Below are 16,613 nucleotides of genomic sequence, written 5' to 3'. Positions count from 1 at the left end.
TGCATCTGATCATCTCTCTTGGGACAGGAAGTCCAGGAAATAAAAGGTCTAAAGCTACCTCTGGAATGACTTTCATTTTACAAGCCTAGGAAGGCAGAGAAGAGAGACGCTGGAAGACAAAAGTCAGCCCACGGTAACTTTTCTTTATGTCCTAAGCAACTAGGCAGAAGAACAAATATTATCAAACTCCAGCAAGGGTTAGCAGGATCCTAATCAAGTGTCCAGTATTTCACTGCAAGCCACTTTTGCAGGAGCAATATTCCTGTGAAGGTAATTCCCCTGCCTAAATGTATACCAACACAGTCAAAAATAAAAACAAATAAATTAATTTTTTAAAAAATGTATACCTGCCTCCCAGCTTCAAAGCGAGCAGGGGAGAGCAAATGTAAGCTCCCTCCCCCGCCCCCCAGAGAAAGGGGAAAGGCAGCAGGAAAAGCCTGAGTTCTTGCTTTACCCTTTTAAAATTCTCAGCACTTAATCATCCTGAAAGCTACCTGGCCTGGTGGAATGCGGTGGCTCAGGTGTGGGGCAGCAGGGCAGGTGGAGACACACCTGCTCTGCTCAGAAGACACACCCAGTGCGGCAGATGGTGGGGCGAGAGGTGAGATGTGGCCGTCCTCCACTCAGAACCCCCTCCCCTCCCTTCATGGGGCTGTCCTAACACCAACTCTCAAAAGGAAACCCATCTAACATGCTATGAAAGCCATTGGGAGATTATAAATGTCAGCAGGTACAAGCAGGTGGCAGAGAAAGGAAATGAAAGGGATGGCTGACTTTTAATGGCCTCTCTCTCTGCCAGAATTTTTCAAATTGCTACCTGGAAATCCTTCTCCTGGGCACCTCTATCATTAATGGATAGGAAGGATTTAATATTGTTTTAAATCTTGATAGGAAAGCTGAGTTTTGTTTGTCTCTCCTCATCCAACATCCATCCTCCTCCTTCCTAAATAAATAGCCCATTTCTTTGAAATAAATATACATAAAAGACTGAACATGATATGGACATAAACAAAAATTAAACAGTATCTTTAAATCAAAATGTGCTTTAAAGCCCGCTATTTTTAGTGATGTTTCCTTTTTTTAATCAGATTGGTTTTCACAAAGATTCCAATGAATACACATATAGGCATACTATGTTTTATTGCACTTCACAGAAATTGGGTTTTTTTCAAATTGAAGGTTTGTGGCAACTCGGCATCGAGCAAGTCTAAGGGTGCCATTTTTCCAACAGCATTTGTTCACTTCATGTCTCTGTGTCACATTTTGGTCATTCTCGAAATATTTCAAACCCTCTAACAACAAAAAGATTACAACTCGCTGAAGGCACAGCTGACGGTCAGCATTTTTTAGCAATAAAATATTTTTAAATTAAGGTAAGTACACTGCTTTTTTCTTTAGACATAATGCTGTTGCACACTTAACAGACTACAGTACAACTTTTATACATATTAAGAAACAAAAAAATTCGTGTGACTCGCTTTACTGCGATATTCGCTCTGTTATGGCATTCTGGGATCAAACCTGCAGTATCCCTGAGGTCTGCCCGTACTTAATTTTTTTCTAAGCTGGGATTAATAGTCTACAATTTCCATTTGTAACAGTTGGAAGCAAGTTATATTCAAGGGAGTGTCACTAAGAAAAAATGTTCTTTCCGTCATGGAGGGAATACCTTTAAATGCTACTTCTTTATAAAGTCTTCCTTTTCAAAGCAAATAATTAAAAAGCTGCTTCATGGTGACTGAGTACAGCTGGTGTCACATTTAGCAGGTTTTCACATTGCAGATTTGAAAATCAGACACTAACTTCTAGGTAGTGCCAATGATTTTACTATGTAAAGAGTAAGGAATTTTACTTTTTTTTAAAAAAAAGATATTTGTAGGGAATTTAGTTAATCCCATCCAGCTCAGACAGTATTTCTATATGACAGAATTATTAAACTTCTAACGACATTTATGTTGGAAGAATTTGGAGCTCCTGAAATAGGATGCAGCGGGACTCCCCTCTGCATTACACCGTGAACGTGGAGCAGGGGGTGGAGAGGGGCCTGCTAGGCCTTGGCCTCCACAGAGAGAGACTGGAAGGCGCCCAAATAAATTCCTCTCATGGTCATTAGCCTGCCCTTTCTCCTACTAAGCAATTCCAAAAGAAATTCTCTTCACCTGCAAATGTATCAAAACCAGTAGAAACAGAACCCAGGCAGGGCACCCTGTGGCAGCCTGAGAAGGCTGTCTGGGCACGTGGGAACACAAGCTTCCCTTCACGGCATCTGTTGGGCACAAATATTTAGACTGAATAGAATCATCATGAAGGAAGTCACCTTGAATAGTAAGCGGGAGGCCCAGGAATTTTTAAGGATGGGTTAGCATTGTTAGAAATTCCCCCTAAATAAACTGTGCTAATACTGTACATGGAGCTCTGGTCTGAGCCCTGGATGGGAGCCTACAGCTTCCCCAAAGTTTGCCATGTCATGGGAGCTGTGTGCTCTTTACGTCAGCCCACCCCCAAACCTTTGCCACTCCAACCTGAGCTCCATGGGTTGATAAATCTCAAACAACTTAGAATGGAAAATTAAATGGAAAGCCTCTTCCTCCCTCCTCCAGGCCCTGTGTAATCCGGAACATGAACCTTAACCAGCCTGTTTCACAAGCAGCTGCAGGGCCTCCCAAAGCAGGAAGCCAAGATATCTCACCTTCATCAGTGCCCACTGGGATCACTGTGTTCTTGAATATTTTACTCTGTTGAACAGTTAAGATGCCCAAAGGTTGCCATTCCCAGGCTACACCTTATAAAAACAGACATGTTCATCACCGCCCTCCCCCAACAATCACAGAACCACCACTGAGTCACAGATCCCTGCTCCCTGAAGAGGCCACGGAACCTGTGTACCCTGTACTGATTCAGGAGGAAGCTGTCCCTCCTCTGGGCCTGCCACGCCCACCTCTTCAGAGAGCTGTGGGTAAGTCTGCCTGGAGAGGAAATGCTTGTTTTTCCTTCTCCTCCCTACCACACCTCCCATGTGTCCCTTGGCACCAGGTTCTAATTCTGCAGGTCACTGAAGGAGAGAGAACAGAGAAACACTGTCACCAGCACAGGGTTTCCCTCTCGGCTACCTATGGTCCTCGCTCCCTGCAGGAGATCGGGTGACCGGGCACAAAGCACAGTCTCATGAAGCAGGGGGTCTTTGCTGAAAGAGGGACTTAGGAACCTCTTCCCGGGTCCTCCCACTTTCATCTCAATCCTTGCCATTTTTCCTGTTCGGCCAAGTTAAGGGAACATGTTGACTGAGCCAAGGAAGGAAGGACAGCCTCAATGACATGAAATGGGTCATTTAACTTTAACGACAAGACACAACTTAAAATACAGACGACATGAAAAGACTGGACAATGCCAGCTTGGAATGGGAATCCCACATAGCTTCTTTATTTTTTTTTTTTTTTTAATTTTTTTTCCTGCGGTACGCAGGCCTCTCACAGTTGTGGCCTCTCCCATTGTGGAGCATAGGCTTTGGACGCGCAGGCTCAGCGGCCGTGGCTCACGGGCCCAGCCGCTCCGCGGCATGTGGGATCTTCCCGCACCGGGGCACGAACCCGTGTTCCCTGCATCGGCAGGCGGACTCTCAACCACTGCGCCACCAGGGAAGCCCCCACATAGCTTCTTTAGAAACCAACTAAACCATTGCCTCCTTCAATGCAACTTGATAAGTAGCCACCATTCTCTTTCCTTAATTTCTCGTGCCCAACACCGTGCTAGGAGCCCAGTAGATAGCCAGAATAAGATAAATGAGACCCCCTAACTATATGGAGACAAAAGTAAATAACATAACAAAAATAAGTAAATTGAGGGGCTTCCCTGGTGGCACAGTGGTTGAGAATCTGCCTGCTAATGCAGGGGACACAGGTTCAGGCCCTGGTCTGGGAAGATCCCACATGCCGCAGGGCAACTAGGCCCGTGAGCCATAACTACTGAGCCTGCGCGTCTGGAACCTGTGCTCCGCAACAAGAGAGGCCATGATAGTGAGAGGCCCGTGCACCGCGATGAAGAGTGACCCCCGGTTGCCACAACTAGAGAAAGCCCTCGCACAGAAACAAAGACCCAACACAGCCAAAAATAAAATAATATAAACAAAAAAATAAGTAAATTGAAAATATTGAGATGTTATGGAGAGCACGTAATAGGGGGACTAACTGGTCTGGGTTTAGCAGGGACTGTATTAAATCAAGTACTATTTAAGAGCCTCAATACTCCTGCAGTTCAGTCGTTCATTGACAATGCAGAAAACCAACCAGCAACTTTTCTTTTCCCTCTTTAGAACACCTTTAAAATAGCAGCAATCTCTCAATGAGAGAAAGAGACAGAGTGAGAATGAATGAATGAATGAATGAATGAGGGTAGTTTTCTGTCATTGAAAAGGTTTCTGTCAAAACAAGAAACTGCCTTGGCCATAAACAGAGGCATGAGACGTCAATGCCAGAACACAGAAAAAGAAGTAAAAGGCTGTCAAAAAAAAAAATCTGTAGCACTAGCCAATTTCTTGAAGGAAGACAAACTCTAAGGAGGAGAGGACATTGCAGAAGAGCTAAGAATGCAGTAAAGAAAGTCATCTGGCTATCACAGAATTAATACCAGAGATCCTTCAGTGGTGGGCAGCTCAGAGAGACAGGGCATGAAAACAGAGGTAACACTGGGAAAAATCTGTTAGACAAAACAGCAGGTGGGGAAGCAGAGAGAGATGAGAAAGGGGAATTAGCAGAAGAAGCTCACTGGAAGGGCTTGAAGCTGAGTGAAAAGAATTCAAACCTGCTACAAAAACCACAACCCACCATTCACATGAAATGTCCAGAATGAGCTAGCCAGTCTGTAGAGACAGAAAGTCGATTACCAGTTGAGTAGGGCTGGGGTATGCGGGGAAATGAGGTGTGACTTCTAAGGGTACAGGGTTTCTTTTTGAAACGGTAAAAATATTCTGAAATGAGATTGTGGTGATGGTTGCACAGTACTGAAGAAACACAGACCACTCAATGGTTTAAATGGGTGAATATTATGGTATGCAAATTATATCTCAATGAGACAATTCAAACAAAAATGAAACAAAAACCCATAGAAGATCCTGATCTAAGTGAAAACTGAGGGAAGAGACTGCCTTCCTCACGCTGATGGGCCCCTCACAGAACCCACAACCCAGTCCTAGGCATCTCACAGATCTTCTGGGGCAATCGCCAAAATAAAACTGGATGAACCTGCAGAGCCTGGTTTTTCAAATTACACTTGAAAGAAATTGCAGGTGACTGGAGAAAACAAAGCTCAAATGTCGCTGCATTTGGTTACATACATAAAACATAAAATATCTCTCAAAGACACGTACATCACTCAGGCAACAGGAAGGGGCTGAGCTGCGCAGGAGAGCACTGGTGTCAGACAGCAGCACGGCCTCAGCACACAAGAGACCTGAATAACTCACCCGAAAGACACCAGGCTGCAGACTGGGACACACAGGTGCCCAGGCCCACCTGCAGAAATGCAAACGCACTCTGTCTGGGATGGGATGTAAAAACAAGGGCTCTTAAATTCCCTGGTTGATTCTATTGTGAACATGGGACTAGAAACTACTGACCTAATCAGAAGCCTTACTTTTGATTTCCTCCGAGAAGGAAAGAAGTGTGCAAAGAATTCAATTAAATGTTGCTCAAGTCACCTAGTCAAGCAGCCTAAGAGTCAGGACTATACGCTGTGTCTCCAGACTCTCGGCTCAGCACAAGCACCCCTACTTTGTGGGTATGGGCATGGGTGTGTGGGGGCAGTTAGGTTTCCTTAGAAACTCCTGGCCTCCAAACAGTGATCAGATGCCATTGTAAGAAACTAAAGAACAAACACCCAGAAATAAGTGGGGAGATCTGTGACCTTGAGACTGAGCTGGGAAGACTTCTCAATATGCAGGGATTTCCTTGCCCTATGGTGTGTCCTATCCAGACCCAATCCCCATCAAGTAGAATTACTCAGTGAGGAGGGAAGATTTTGGTAACTTCACAGGCCAGACCTGATCTGGAAAATTTTTTACCAAATGAGCCCAGGGTTATAAAATAAACACCAAGGAATGTAAAAGCCAATGCTTCATCCTCTCAGCTGTCCATGGAGCCAGTGCCATCTGCAAAGGACAGGGCAGGCCCCAGAGGGCCAACCTTCACAAACCACACATGCTAAAACCCTCTGAAGAAGTGCCTGGTGAACGCTCTGGCTGAAATTCATGGAGCCAGCACATGACCGAGGAGTGAGCTTCTTACCTATAATTCCACTGTCCTTGCTTTCCAGGGTGGAACTAGGGCTGCTAATGGTCTCACAGGGACTTTTGTTGGCTGCCGTCTTGCTGACACAGCTATTCAAGGTTGAGCAGGGGCTATCGGTGCTAGGAGACGCAGTACTGCTTGTAAGTGTGGAGCAAGGGCTGATGCCTTGGCTCAGAGCTGTGCACTGTAAGATGAAGGGAAGGAGGAGTTAGCGCAGCTACACATCCCTTTGTTTTTGATGCTAAAACAATGAAACTACAAACCAGAAAACAGTTTTGTTTTGTTTTGTTCTTTAAATCTAGGGATCTTAATATATACGGTCTTCTAAAATTTAAATGAGAAATCTCCTAGTTCTGTCCCCCCCCACACCTTGCCATCTTCTTTCTTCTTAAAAGGGCAGTCTTAGAAATAATTTAGTGGGAATGTGCATTTAGTAAAGCAGAAATAGCAAAGAGGCAGACTTTCTTTCATTTAACGTCTGCAGAAGACAAATGGGTTCTTTGACCTCTGTGCGTTAAATCTGGGAACTCTGTTTTTGTAATGTTTCACAAGCACTGCAACCTGATTCAGTTTCTGAAGATTTATGGGCTCTGCGATCAGGGGAAGGAGGCAGGTGGCCACTGCGATCTCAATCAGTGCATGACACCCTCACTGAGACCCTCGCAGGGGGCAGAGGCTCCGGCCCCTCGTTGCTATTCAGACATACACTTCTCATCTCGGATGTGGCAGGCTGCTGTTCCCTAGGAAGGGGAGTGCTCTTCCGTAGATGGACCATTTGATCTCATTTTACGGAATTCTCTCAGCCGCTTTAATTCATTCCGCTACTCTTCTCCGGGTGGTGATCAGAAGGTTAATGGGGACATTTTCGTAAGTTCTATAACCCTGCTACTTCTCCTCACCGCCCCAATCTCAACTACAAAGATTCACAAACACACTGCTGAAATGAATTTCAATACACAGCAGCCCAGACTCATTTGGCCTGAACAATGACCTCCCCACTCAGGGAGGGGGGAAGACGGTCATGCCTTCATTCATCCTCTGAGCAGGTATGACATGCAGTGTCTTCCTCGGGCATTACCATGGTTTCATTTTTTTCTTCAATGGTGATGTGTGCGGAACTTGGGATCCCTTCTCCCAGTAAAAATCCCAGCCTTGTCAACAGTTCTTGAGCTGCTGGCGAACAGCTCGGTTCATTATCGGCCTTTGCTTCTGGAACAAAGAAAGAAAACAATGAAAGACGCCCCTCTCAGGAATTTCAGTATCGCATCTGGAGGAGTTGGCATTACAGCTGCTTGTCTGGTGCTTTTATGTACTTTTATAAATACGCACAAAGTTTGACAATGCTGCCTGTCTGCCAGAAATACACTCTAATTAAGAGACTGTGACAGGTTAAGAAAACAGTAAAAGAGAAACTCCAAGTGCAAAGGGTGAAATTGTTGACCTGAATCAGAAGACACGGTGTCATTTTCTGATGGCAATTCCTATTTCCATGTCATGAAAAATGGGCACTTCAGACACCAAAGGCAGAAAAAGGCCTACTCCTCATCTTACTCTTGAAGAGCACAGTGTGTCCAATGCCAACAGGAGGCTGAAATAAAGTAAAATCCAAGTGGCATGCTGCCAGAGCTATTAGATGCGGGGAGGGAAAACTGAAATGCAAGCTCTCATTAAACAAGAAAGAGGCATGACCACTTCAGTGGAAACTTCCTGTGCACACCCCCTAGGAGTGAAAGTCAAAACCAGGATTCCAACCCAAGGGTCAATCATCAGGGATCCATGTTGAAACAAAGATCTTAAGTCCCAGTGAACTGTGTCCCAAGAGACAGGAGCCAGTAGTACACCCTGCTGCCCATGGGGAGATGCAGAAAAATCGGTTGTGTTCTCAGCACACTCCACAGTAAGGCTGGAAGCACGTTCCACCTGAAAGTCACAGGGCATGTTTGGATGCCCTAAGGCTGGTCATCTTGCTTTGTGCACTCAAGATAATTTTATTGTTGGACTTGACTTAAATGTTGAGCTGTAGACTAACCTTGTAACCAAAGCCTAAGGGAACTTAATTTTGGTGGACAAAATGATATTCACATCATTCTAACAGCTCTCTTACAGTTTTAAGCCACCATCCATCAGGGAATGAAATAACGTATAAAGTTAACTGTGCCTACAAAAGTTAGAACTTAAGAACAACATGCAACCCGTAATAGTCATTCATCTTAATGTTTTGTTGTTTTTTGTTCATTGTCTAGGTACCTAGATCCATACATTCATGAACAATTTTCCCTGGATGTGGAAATCTGCAGATAATAGGTAATAGGTCATAGAAAAATAAAATGAGGAAAGAACAAATTCGAGATATTACTTTTGAGCTACAATAGCAGCACCAAAGTTCAATGCTAACTTTGCCTTTTGTAAGGAACTACAGAAATCAACATAAGCAGTGCTGAGAAGACCATCTGTATTATCCTCACCCACATTATCAGTTTTGCTAAGTCATGCTCCCAGGATGGCAGCTATAAGGGGAACTAGGCTGACTGTATCCTCAAGGAAGGAAAAGTACCCCGCCCCCTGCTTGCTCTCAAAAGCTCCCAACGTTTAGAGTGAGAAGAAGAGCTGTTTCCCAGCTTGGATATTTTTCAGTTGCTCTAGAATACTGTAGAGATAAAATAACCAAGGCTTGATTGCTGTGGGTTAAAAGAGCCCTGATGTTTCTGGATCATTTGAGATAAACCCATAACATGAAGGAGCAGTGGCCCCAAGCCAATGACAGGGTTAAGGGAGCCACCCCAGGGCAGGTCAACCACACCCTCAAAGCCACTCTACAGAAGGTCCCTTCCCACCAGAGATCTCCAACCACATTTTGACTCTTTAGGTACATGGGCACTGGGGGAAGGAAACCAGGAACCAAACCAAATCAGCATGACCCAGGCACACCCAAGGGCTGGACCACTTCAGAACAGGATCAGTGCCACCCTCCCTTGCCCCAAGGCTCAGGCAGGGCAGCTACTTTATCTTAGGTGTGGCAGCTGGACCAAAGGGAGAGAACAGGATGCAGCTGGAAAGGGGAAGAAATGGGTGAGGGGCCAGAACTCAGCACTTTCCCTACTCCACACCCCCCTTTCTTTTCAAAACAATCTCTACACTGCTTCCCAATTGTGACCTGCCCCAGAATGTCTAGCTTCTGGTTCAACCTGAAACACTCTGGGGAAAGCCAAAAACTACTCCTAGTTGGCAGCTGCTGTCACGAAATCTACCCTGACTACAAACGGGGCCACAGCCAATGGCTCACTCTGAGACCCGCATCCTGTGTAGGTCCTGGGTGGGAGGGGGGCCAGAGGCAACAGATTCACCCCAGATTGTCAAGGTTTTCATTAAAAAAATAATAATTTTATATACGTATATCATTGTATATATACACACACACACACACACATTTGTGTGTGTGTGTGTGTAAATTCAAAGACAACTAGTCATCTAAACCTCCCCCCTTCAGACAAGTTGGGGAGCAGTGGCCATTCCAGTCTCCTGAAGCAACAAGAGATGCCCAAATTCATCATTAACTTGTTCTCTTAACTGTTCAATCTGGTCTTGGTTGCTACCAACGTTCCAAAAATCTACCCAGGTTTAGGAGGAATGAACAGATGTTCTTTATTGCAGTTTTGGCATCCATTAAGCCACTACAATTTTCTTTCTTCCAGAAGCTTCCCAACTGTCTTTTCATATTACTCTTTCTACTAAAATGTCATCCTAGTGACCTTCCCCTCAGAAGTCCCCTTTGGTCTGAAGTCCTTAATCCACGTCAAGCTGTCCGCATCTTTCCTTCCCTAATGCACAGAGTGTCTCTCGTTGAACTTTTCATTCTGGCAGAAGGACCCCTGGGTGAAGTGTGACAGTGCCATTTTGGGGGAGATGAGTTGCCTGGGAACACACACTGATACACTCGACTGTGAAATGGAAATGTATTTGTCCTTCCATAGTCAATTACCAAATACTGAGATTTGAACAGTCAGAGAGGATTTTCTTTGAGCTAATGATTCCAGAAGACTCCCAAACCAAAATTCAATGGGATACTCTAGATAGTCTATTTTCATTTGTGTAGTTAATATTAAATCACTCATCAACAATGGGTGTACCTTACCCCACAGCAGTGGGATAAGGGCTGGACAGAAAGACCTCATCTCTTAGCAATGCTTTAACATCTCATAGATTTAAATATCCAAAGAACTTAGGATGCCTGTAGCTGGAGGTGAGAGAGTATCTGGCCTCACACTCCCTAGGAATCCGTTAGGTAAGTGGAGAGCGATATTCCTCCCAATAATGTTCTCATGAAATCCTCGCTATTATACCACTGTGGAATAATCACATGGAGAAAGGCAAAGGGAATTTCTTTGATCACTCCCTGCCTGGCTCTTTTTACCTATTCACACCTGTTAGATCACATCAGGGGTGCCAACATCCAGGTACGGTCCACAAGGTGACTGGCTCCATCCTAACTTCAAACCTATCTGTCCCCTTAATAACCATCCCCTCACCCTCCCCCCATACAGGCTCAGAGGAAAAGACTTCCCCACACTAAAGCTATTCTGGATCCCTTACAGTGTGAGCCTCTCTAAACCTCAATTTCCTCATCAGGGAAGTGGCCATCACCTACTTCTTATAGATTTTAAAGCTCAAAACAAATGTGAGAAACATCTTATAAGCTGAATATCTTTGAGATAAAACACTGTATCAAAGTTGGTCATATTTCTACCAATTTTAACATCAAGAGCCCACTTTCTCACTTCATTTTCTGTTTTCATGGCTTCCTTTCTATATTTAATGTGCATATATTTCTCTTACCTAAAAAAAAAAAAATAGTTTTCTGTTTAGAATTTTTCTGCCTTAATTTAACTTTTTCTGAACTCACTATTCCTTCAAGACAACAAATCCCCCCCTGCTATCAAACTGTTCCAACTTGGCCCACGCTTAACTGCTTTCATTTCCCATATAATCATTCTGCCTTCTTTAAAGCCAGAGCTATTAGAACCTTGGAAGTGCCTGGGGCTTACCAATGATAATGCCATCAAGAGAAGCCTTTTCTCCACTCTCATCCTCCTCAAACGCCAACAGAGCACCGGGCATTGTTGACGATGCTAGGCTATTCACTAGCATGTAACCGTGAACCACTGACTTAACATCAGCTTCCAAGACAGTACTTCTGAATCAAGTCTGTTAAGTGAGACACAGCCTTGATTGATGTTAAATCCCTTCCTCTGCCTCTACCTGTCTAGGACCTGCTTCTTGCTAAACCTCTTGCCTTCCTTGCCTTCTACTCCACAAACATTTTCCTGTTTCTTTCTGCTTACTCCTTCTCCTAAGGCATCGCCATTCCCTCCTCCTTCAATTTCCAAAAATACTATTTATGGAGGTGCATCTATCCATGAACCTGATCTGGTTCTGTCAATAACTGATTTCTAGTCTGGAATACTATATGATAACATAGTTATCATATAAGTTATCTTTAGGCTTTTCATCTCATGCATCCCATACTGAAATTGTCACCAAATCTTACCATTTCCTGTTTCAAAATGTTTCCTGAATTCGCCTGTTTCTCTTCAGTCACACTGCCACTTTAAGTCCTCATTCTCTCCAGTCTAGATAACTATTAGTCTGTGAATCAATTTTCTCACCTATTTTTATTTTCTCCCTCTCTTTTCCTTCCTTCTAAGCCAGTGGTTCTCAAAATTTTTAGTATCAGAGCTCACCGTTAAAAATTAAGAACTCCAAAGAGCTTGGGCTTATATGGGTTATGTCTATTGATATTTAGCATGTTTGAAATTAAAACTAAGAATGTTAAAATCTATGTTAATCCATTTTAGGTTAATAAAAATTACACTAACAAATAATATTTTTAATAATAAGCATATTTTAATTTAAAAAGTTAAGAATGGCATTGTTTTATATTTTTGCAAATTCTTTTTAATGTCTGATTTAAGAGAAGACAGTTGGATTCTAATGTCTACTTCTGCATTCAATCTGTTGTGATAGGTTCTGTGGGTTGAAGCATGTGAAGAATTGTGGCTTTAGAGAGCAATGTATTGAATAGTTGGGAAAGGGAGGAACCTTTCCAGTTAATTACATATATTCTTCTTTGACACCTCCCCGAAACTTGACAAGTAGCAATTTCTTAAAGGTTAGTTCCAATGTTGACTCTGAATCTGAATCAGTGAACTTTCTGTACTCTGTTACAGTAAAATCCAATGGTCTGTTTTATGCTTCAGATGGATTTTACCTATGCAAGATTTTGTTAACATCATGCACTGGGTCATTTGGAAAATACTGGTTGTGCAGATCTTGCAAGTGTTGACACATTTTATTATACAACACCAAAATATCACATTCATTAACATCACCACAGATCTCAATAGAAAAGTCTTGGGAAGCCATCAAGCTCTTTGTGACAGATGCAAATACCCCAAAACCTAATTTTCATTCGAGAGGTCAAATTGTATCATTGGCAACTAATTTCTGTCAGGATTTTTTGTTTGTTTTGTTTTTTTAATTGAAGTGATGTGTTCATTTTGTTCCTTTTCGAGAAAATATATGTCAAATACCCAATTCTGAATAACCCTGATTTGTCAGTTGTACTTTCAAGTAAAAATCATGTTCTTTTTTTTTTTTTTAAAGAAAGGCTAGTTCAGCTTGCAATTCAAACAATCACACAGGTGCTTTTCCTTAAGACAACCACATACTTCAGCACACAGTGGACGTGCTTTCTGCGGACTTCCCATTTCATCACACAGAATATTAAAAAGATGGGTATTCAAGGGTCAAGACTTAAAATTCATTATTTTTATGGCTTCATCAAGGACATTTTTCAGTGAATTATTATTTCTGATGCAAGTGGATGTTGGTTAAAAAAAGAAGACTACATGTAGCCCTAGAATAGCAGGAGCCCCTACTTTGACGTGTATTAAGGCATCAGAAGTCTTACCAACAATTGCCCTTGCACCATCACTGCAATTGTCAATGCAAAAGAAATGGAAATATCTTAGTGTTATTATGCAAAGAGCTGTGACTTCACAGACCCTCTGCAAGGGTCTTAGGGATGCCGAGAAGTCCATGTCCCACTCCCGTAGAACCTTTAAATCTTCAATTGTACTAAATTCTCCCTTTTCATAAAAATAATAAATAAAACCATAGCCACAGACTCCCTTCACCCTACTAACTGACCTCTCATCTTCCCTTACTTGCTCAGCTTCTTAGGGGTAAAAGAGAGGTGGTTTATCCTCACCAATTCCATTTCCTTATCACATACCTACAACTTAAACTCACTCACCTTCACACAAGCCTCCTAAAACAGCCCTATTAGCCACAGTAACTTTCTTTTCATGGCCCATCTCCTCTTTCGATTTTCCTGTAAATTTTTGACCTTGGCAGATACTCTGCTCTCCAAGGAAGAAAGTGGCAACTGTCACATCAGACACTCAGAGGGGAAACCCACGGATACTGTGTGGGCTTGTGGGTTCTTCTACCCTTTTGCTGGTGCTTCTTCCACCTTATTCACAGCTCAAGAATAAAATGCCAAAGGTTTTCAGGTCTCGTCTCTCAATGACCTTTTCCCTAGTGTAATGCACCCAATCTCATCACGTTCCCTCTGAAGAAAAGGCTGCCCAGGGCTTCCCTGGTGGCGCAGTGGTTGAGAATCCACCTGCCGATGCAGGGGACACGGGTTCGTGCCCCGGTCCGGGAAGATCCCACATGCCGCAGAGCGGCTGGGCCCGTGAGCCATGGCCGCTGAGCCTGTGCGTCCGGAGCCTGCGCTCCGCAATGGGAGAGGCCACAACAGTGAGAGGCCCGCGTACCACAAAAAGAAAAAAAAAAGGCTGCCCAGTTTACCTCCTGAGCTCTTAAGCCCCAGTTTGATTTTTCCAACTGTTCATGGGACACTTTTGCCTAGATGTTCCCAGACCTCAAATTTGACATGCCTGAAACTGAACTCAAACCAAAATGGACAGGTCCCTCTCTCCTAGTGTCTGGTTAATGTAGTCTCAAAACCCTGATGTCACCATCTTTGTCTCTTACGGCTTCCAGGTCCTTGCAATTCCTCAGGAATCTTCTTGTATCACTTTTTTCCTGATCCTGTTCTAATTTGAGATCTTATTCTCTCACTTAACTACTGAAATCATTTTCTAACCATTCTCCCTGACTCTAGTCCCTTTCCTGCCCCACTCCATCCTATACTTTGCTGACAAGTGAATCAAGGCGTAGTACTCCAAGCAAGTCTTTCCCGGCACAGCACCTCCATCTGCACCCTACTGGTCACACAGCTTGGATTAGTCAACACTCCTCCCCCACCCCTGTACTATAGTTACTCTGTATATATAGGTCTTTAATCCCCGACCAGACTCTAAGGTTCCAAGAAAAAAGGACCTATGCTTGACAACCCATCTCAAATAGCATCCAACATAGTACTTTTCACAGCATAAGAATTTAATATTTATTCAAGGGAATGCAGAACGAATGGCTACTCTACCTCTAGCCTCTCCTCCACTACACACACACCAGGTATGTCCCCCTTCTGTACTTCCATCTAACTAAAACCTTGTTCAACCATTGGTCAAGTGGTGCATCACACCGTGCTAAGAAGCTGAAAATTAAATTAGCAGGAGCAAGGTTACCTCTTGGGAAAGGAAGAGAAATGTGATCAGGAGGAAACACAGTCATGTTTTATTTCTTAAACTGAGCAGTGGGTAGACAGGTGCCATATTCTTTATACCTGTTTCATTCTCTACCTCTTTTTGAATGTTGAAAATAGTAATCAAAAACATAAGGCATCAATATTTACTTAAACATATATCTAAAAAAGATTCACCCCTCCCAGTAAGATAGTTCTTCATTTAATTATTCTGCTGTTTCATATGTGTTAGTTTTACTTGCTAACCACATTGCTAGAAAAAAACGTTTCGTCGTATTTTGAGACTTCACCAAGCAATGACTCATAAGACTAAAACTTTCTCACCCCTCCCCATCAAAGCTTGCTCAAGTAGCTAATGACAGATTGAAGCAAACCTAAATGGATTATGGTTGCCCGTAATTCCAAGAAACATAGCTGTGAATCCTATTATAATCTAATAACCCTCCCTAATTTATCTAGTTTTTTATTTTCCCTTAAGGCAGAGGTATTGTTTTGTGGGGGACATTTTCCCCTTAAACAGTATGTTGGTTTAGCAATAGGAAGCTTATTTGTGAAGAACTTACTCTATATGACACATAGCTTATTAGGATCATTTGACAGGAAAAAGGGGATTGTATTTTGTTTGAGGACCTCATTAAGTCACTCTTTTTGTCAGAGTAGAAAGTGCTGTTTTTCCAAAATATTTAAAAATACTGAATAAAGTAGAATCTCTCTCCATAAAAATGTTTCCAGGTTAATGTAAACTTTAATAAACAGGTTCTTTGCTTATAATAAAAATGTTCATCTGCCCATATCATATATCCCACTACCCAGATGGCTAAAATAAGCAGATTACACATAAATACAACTGCTTATAAGTTAATGGATAAATTCAAAGTGCTCAGTGGTTTTGTTTTACTTTGATTTAAATTTCAGGGAGCTAAGAGTCAAGAATTTATGGAGCAACACAACCATAAAGTGAGACAGCTTAGTCTGGAAAGGGTATTTCAAACATCTATGAATAACTTGATATTTCACGAGTCTATGGGAAATTACAAAAGCCATGTCACGAGGGGCTGCTGTCAATAGTTTGTTGGTCTGGGGATTACTGAAATGCTATTATTGACAGCATCCAGAAAAGTGTCTTAGAGACTTTTTAAAAATGCCCAAAGGAAATATGGAAAGTATAAGCCCAAATTTTAAATTAAAACTTAAGTGATGCTGCTACTATGAAACCCTAGAAAATAGGATTTAGTCCATCATGCATGCATCTGTACATGCTTGGGTTAATACTCAAACTCAATTAGTTTTAGTTTGCTCCAGCCTCGCCTTTAGATTCAGTGACCTGGAGATAAAATTTGTACTTTAATATGGCAAACTTAATTAACCCCATTGAAATGTAAAGGATTCCATGGGGATTACAAAACACACCGTCTTTACTAATCATCAAGTTAAATTTTGTTAGGCAACCACCTGGGGCTTCCACCGGTTTCGTGGCTAGCCACAAAAGACCATGTGCCCGCAAGCACGAACTACACTACACCCCTTTCCCCAACGTCCAAAAAAAGGGGAAATGTACCCTGCTTCTTAATTCTAGGGGAAACTTCTGGAAACTCCTGGTATGTATTCGCAGCCCGGGTATGTCATAATTTCAGTCCCCATGGAGACTGATGATGCTGAAT

The 16,613-nt window shown here is 42.8% G+C and overlaps 1 protein-coding gene across 9 annotated transcripts in view; it reads right to left on the bottom strand.

Annotated features, from left to right (window-relative positions):
* TANC1 (tetratricopeptide repeat, ankyrin repeat and coiled-coil containing 1) overlaps positions 1 to 16,613 on the bottom strand; it is a 234,614-nt gene that overhangs the window by 71,502 nt on the left and 146,499 nt on the right. For 6 of the 9 annotated variants that reach the window (XM_059051808.2, XM_067026098.1, XM_067026103.1 and 3 more), the window contains 2 exons: positions 7,360 to 7,490; positions 6,279 to 6,465 (listed from right to left, as the gene is read on the bottom strand). In XM_059051808.2, the coding sequence (XP_058907791.1) occupies positions 6,279 to 6,465; positions 7,360 to 7,490 (318 nt within the window). Of the gene's footprint in view, positions 1 to 6,278; positions 6,466 to 7,306; positions 7,491 to 16,613 lie in introns of all 9 variants that reach the window. The other 3 variants (XM_067026101.1, XM_059051811.2, XM_067026102.1) reach the window with 2 other exon arrangements.

This window comes from Kogia breviceps, chromosome 2 (genome assembly GCF_026419965.1).
Source record: "Kogia breviceps isolate mKogBre1 chromosome 2, mKogBre1 haplotype 1, whole genome shotgun sequence".
Classification (NCBI taxonomy): Eukaryota; Metazoa; Chordata; class Mammalia; order Artiodactyla; family Physeteridae; genus Kogia; species Kogia breviceps.
The sequence above is the reverse complement of the archived record's forward strand: the minus strand, read 5'-3'. Positions and strand labels throughout refer to the sequence as shown.